Below are 5,506 nucleotides of genomic sequence, written 5' to 3'. Positions count from 1 at the left end.
AAAGTCTAAAATTCGAAAGTTGTTGATTGATCAATTAAGAACTAAATAGCATAAGAGCGGTTAAAAATTCCCAGCTCCAGCAATAAAATCCAGAAAGAAACATTCTTGATCTAGCGACGAATAGCTTAGTTTTTCCCATGAGCGTAAAGTTGTTGAATTTGTATACAAGACACGCTCATAACTTACTACACAAGACTCTTATGAAACGATGATCGAAAATGAACGTGAAAACCAGAATGGCAAATGATTGAGAATAAAAATAAAAACTAGAAGATGTTTGATGAGTAATAGCATATATGCTAGAGAATTTGTACACAAAAATACTACAAAGTGGATTTATAAAGACCGGAGTGTTGGGGTGGGGTTGGTGATGGTCGGGTGTGAACAAAAGAATTTTATCTATATATTTGGTATCTTTTAGTATAATTTAATAATAATAATATTTATATATAAGAGACGATCATCAAGAAAGAAAAAAAGGTGATATCTGTAGGGTGGTGTTATCTCAACCGTTTGAAATGTCTATAACCTTAAACTTTTCTTTTTTATTTCATCTTGTAGTGTAAATGTAATGATTAAATGTAAGACATGATCATTCATCATATATTAGGTATTAATAGGTAAAACAAGATATATTTTTATTATAAAGTTAAAGTAACGTTTACATTGATTGAAAATAAAAACAATGCCCTTTTCTTATAGTTTGGGTACTAGTGTTGTGGCGATATGTAATCGTAGGGAGAAATGATGTTGATGTGAAATTGTCATGTGAATGAGTATTGCATGTTACGATAATTTTATTTGGGAATGTGAATGAGTATTGCATGTTACGATAATTTTATTTGGGAGTGTTATGATTAAATATGATTTGTAGTTAAGTAATAAATAATAAAACAATATGGTAATCTACTTAATTAATATAATTTATTTTTTAATTAAAATACAAAAGAAATGAATGATAATAGAATTGCTTATTATTGTTTTGCATCAACTTCTAGAACTGGAAAAATACGTTGATGCTTAAAAGTCATATAATCTGTGATTTGTCGTTTGATGTTGCGAAAAGTCTTCATTTTGGTGCTCTTTGCTATATACACGAGTTTAGATTATTTTTTTCCGGGAAAAACAAGAATAGTATCTTAAACGAGACGTAAAATGTAGAAAGTAAAAAATAGAAGGTTTTTCTTATTCGGGCTACCTGAGAAGACGAATAATCTGACCTCATACTCTGATGTACACAGTCCAGCAGGATTACTCTCTGACTGATTCCAACTCATCCCTGATCACTACAAAATATTCATCATATACAGGATTCGAACTTGAAATGTCTTACAAGGAACTTGAGACGAGTTCATCCAAAAGATCCAAGAGAGTACAAAGAAAGAACCAAATGGAAGCTTACAAACGCTAATACTGTATGAGAAAACAAAACTATGAGCTACGTAGCAATAACCAGATTTTTGAACTTGATGCCCAAAGTATAGCCTTTATCTTGGCCGCTTTAACTACTTTCGACGAACAAGAAAACCGATCGTAAAAAATAACATTGTTTCTTTCCGCCAAACAGGCCATAACGTTGTGGGACCTATAAGCCTCAAAATTTAGAAGCTCCGACACCTAAGTCCGAGAATCAATCATTCGAGAAAGCCAATAAAGAACCCGAAATTATCCATCTAAACTTCCACCATGAGAAAAGAGACGCCCAAATCTTAATGGACCACGAACAATCTAGTAAAGATGGTATACTGGTTCTTCGCATTCCGCACACCAAATACAAAAAAACACCAGGCTCGTCATTGATTATATTATATGCCTTTTGTCGTAAAACCAACCGAACTACAATACATCCTTGGATTGCCATCCAATGAAAAATCGTGATCTCAAACGGGATAGAGTTGTTTCAAATGTAATGTGCCCAAATTAGAAGAGGAATTTAAATCTTATTGAATTAATATTCTTACTTCATCCACCAGTGTATATAACCCGTTGATTGCACGATCCCAAACAACGCGATCTTCTTAATCTTTGGATAGCTCCACTTGCACAAAGACATCACGGATGATAATTCACATGAGTCGTATTATGTTAAAGGGAATGGACTATATATTATATGCATACACCATTGAACTGAAGAATTAATGAAAGACACAAATTGAATACACATGTTTAGATATGGAACAAACGAGATCCCGCGTACACCGGTTTATAAGAAGAATCTTTAATCTCGAAAGAAGAAATTGGTTCAAGGGGCCGAAATAGAACAATTTGGCGTGTTCATAAAAGATATTTGAATCTTGAGTTTGTTTTTTTTCCATTTTCTAGTTGTGTTGTTTGATTTTGCTTTCGTGTTACTTTTGTTTAGTTACTTATTGGGTTGGACTTTTGTTCGGTTTAGGTGAGGCTCGGTACAGATAGTTTGTTGCTAGACGCTTTTTAGGTATGAGCTTCATCGGTGCTTCTCTTTTGTATCTTTAATTGGATTTTATTCTTTTTAAAACGTTTTCGTATTTATAAAAGTTCTCGTTATTTCATCAAGAAAAAAAAAGAAAGAAAAAAACATGTTTAGAACTTTAGATAGCCTGCTATTTTGAATGTGAAGTAATATACCCTTTTATATCTGACTTCAAGGAGTATAACTGAAATCACCAACACTCGTGTATATTGGCTTAACTTGAAGGAGAGTTGTCTCGACTACCTTTTAATCATAATATATGAGGGAAGATATCGAATACATTTTAAATAGGAGCGTTCATCAGTTCAGTTTTCAATTTCTTCTATTTATTCGGTTTGGTTTTACCAGTTTTGAAAATTTTAAAGGCAAAACCAAAATCAAAACCAAATTCAATTGTAAATTGAAACATAACTGAACTGAAATGCGAATTCGGAATTCAAATTCACTTCGATTTCGTTAAAAACTAAAAATTCAAAAAATAATAATTTAATCTTTTAACCAACATAAATATAACATATGCATTTTAAATTCAATTTTCGATTTCAAAATTGATTTGTGGTCTATATATATTATGGAGCAATAACTTACATATATTATTAATTTAATTCGATTTTGGTTAAACCGAATTTAATAAAACTAAAATCGAAAACTAAATTTGAAAACCGAATTGACAATAGAAGTAAAATTCAATTTAGGTTTTATTTTAGTTTTTATTCAGTTCAATTTTCGATTTAATCGATTTAAATCAAATCCTGATGACCCCTATATTTCTCATAAATATGTTTAGCGTGTGACAAAAGCATACACGCCCCTTGGCTTAATTACCTGTGACATACAAAGAACAAAACTACGATTAACAATAACAACAACCAACACAAATTTAACAATTCTACATTTTATTTTATTTTACATTAATTAAAGTTAAGTCATGAAAACACAAACCTTGTAAACAAGAGAGGCCACACATAAATGAACAAATGAAACTAGACATCAAACATCAAAAATTCAATTTACAAACATTTAAAAGTAAAGTGTTCCCCTCTCAAAGGCTTTCAACATTGTAGTGCTATTTACAAGGTATGATTATAGATCAAGATTTCTTATAATCTAGCCATTATTATTCTTAACCATGTTCTTCAATCGAAGCTTTCGTGCTTTCAGTTTCATGGACTCTTGATGACGATTGACGCAAAGAAACTGCAACAACTTGAGCCCATTGTTTCAATCTCATCTTCATTGTTTGTGCATCATCCCCTACATCAATCAAATAATACAAATAGTAAAATCAAAAAACTTGATTTCACAATGTTCTTGGCTAATATCAAATAACTATAACATCATAAACTGGTTTCTAAAAAGCTCATCTAAATTCTTGTATATCAACACTGTTCGTATTAATGAAAAGGTGTCTTCCAACCAATTTTCCCTCCAAAATAAGGAGTTATGACTCTTAGTGTTAACTGTTGAAAACAGACCTTATTTCGGTTTTTCCAACATTTTTGCATTCATAACAACACACAGATTCTCTCAATACGTGATATTGATTTCCTCTTGCCTGGAAACAAAATCGTTCTTGTCTTATCCCAATTAGGATTTCGTATTAACCCGAGGCTTGTGAGGGGCGAAATACTTAATTAGGAAGTGTTTAACGCAGGAACCAATCCAGATTGTCTATTTTCATACCCGTTTTCTTACATCATAAACGGTTTAATTAATCACCAAAATTGAAAACATACTATTGCATGCCAATTTGATTGTACACAACTACACAATTAATTTTAAAACTAGGTTATAGTCTAATATTTGGTTAATGCATAAACTGACTACTTGTGATCAAAACTAGAGTAAAATTAGTGAAATAGATATAGTAAATTAGAAGTCTAGTAACAAAAAATTGAAAAATTGATAATAATCAAGTTCCAATTATAAAATTACCGCGGTCAAATATGGTCTGAGGGCTGTCCACCGCAGCAGATAAATCAGAATCGGAGATCAACGAGGAAGAAGAAGATGACACCGATGATGATTTGGAAATTGTATGATTGTAGTGTTTATTAACGGCGTAATACAAACCTAACGCCGGTAAAGTATTTGAAAGACGGTCATTTGATTCATTGAATCCAAACCCTAGCTCAATACAAGCTTTGAGTTCATCGATATCTTCATCGGTGACGCTTTTGTTTTGCCGGCCGTGAAGTTGTTTGTTTTTCCGTTTGACCCATTCTTCGTCTCGGAGAATATCCGGCGACCACGATTTGTGTTTGTATAGAGGAGAGGAAGCTGGCGGTGGTGGTGGTGGCCGTGATTGGCGGTTGGTGGTAGTTGAGTTAGGTGGCGGCGGCATGAATTGGTTGCCCCGACCCGTTAGGGTAGGGACCAGGTGAGATATTTTTTTCGGTTCTCGAATGGCTATTGGTTGGTTTTGATTGGAGGACCGGGTTATAAATGAGATGTGAGGTTGATTTGCCCCACGCAGTGACGCAACCACACGTAAACACGTTACTAATTTTTATTAATTTATTTAATAAGTTAATTTAAGTTGCAAACATAATATCAATATATCTTTTACATATTAGGATTGGGCTGATTCGTACACCATTAAATTTAGTCATACACTACCAAATATGCATTACAGTGTTGTACAGTACAATATTTATATGCACCTTTGGTGGTGTATGGCTAAATTCTAGTGGTGTACAAATCAGCTCTCATTGGGATGTGATAGGAGGTCTCAAGTTCGAGTTACTGCCCTTAATAATATTTGTGAGATTTATTTTCTAAAAGTCGGATTGCCCTAAGGAGGTTTTACCCCGTATTCAGGACTAAAATTCGACTTATCTGCCCTTCGGGATGGTTTAAGGTTCGATTCCCTGTAATGCAGTTTGATTTCTATCAAGCGTGTGCGTGTGTGGTAAATGAGAGTATTCGATATCAATATATATATGTCGTACGGTTATTCAAATATTATACTTTTATTAATGTTTTATGTAATATTTTTTTGTTGTAAACCTTTAAATGGTTAGGATATCAACTCGACTCATTCTAAACAAAAAA

General features: G+C 32.8%; 2 protein-coding genes across 2 annotated transcripts in view; both read right to left on the bottom strand.

The window, feature by feature from the left end:
• The window catches only part of LOC139858011 (heat shock factor protein HSF24-like), a 3,279-nt gene extending 2,990 nt beyond the window's left edge, over positions 1-289 (bottom strand). Inside the window, exon 1 of the mRNA XM_071846870.1 lies at positions 1-289. This exon is cut by the window's left edge and continues 281 nt beyond it. The gene's annotated coding sequence lies outside the window, so the exon portion shown is untranslated.
• Positions 290-3,418: 3,129 nt separating this feature from the next.
• LOC139857970 (uncharacterized) lies at positions 3,419-4,884 on the bottom strand. The gene is made up of 2 exons (XM_071846816.1): positions 4,388-4,884; positions 3,419-3,706 (listed from the first exon to the last, which is right to left on the bottom strand). The coding sequence occupies exons 1-2, from the start codon at positions 4,794-4,796 to the stop codon at positions 3,576-3,578; spliced, it is 540 nt and encodes a 179-aa protein (XP_071702917.1). The 5' UTR covers positions 4,797-4,884; the 3' UTR covers positions 3,419-3,575.
• Between the last annotated feature and the right edge of the window lie 622 nt (positions 4,885-5,506).

The sequence above is a fragment of the Rutidosis leptorrhynchoides genome, chromosome 7 (assembly GCF_046630445.1).
Source record: "Rutidosis leptorrhynchoides isolate AG116_Rl617_1_P2 chromosome 7, CSIRO_AGI_Rlap_v1, whole genome shotgun sequence".
NCBI classification, from domain to species: Eukaryota; Viridiplantae; Streptophyta; class Magnoliopsida; order Asterales; family Asteraceae; genus Rutidosis; species Rutidosis leptorrhynchoides.
Note: the sequence above shows the minus strand (reverse complement) of the source record. Positions and strands in the feature narration are given on the sequence as shown.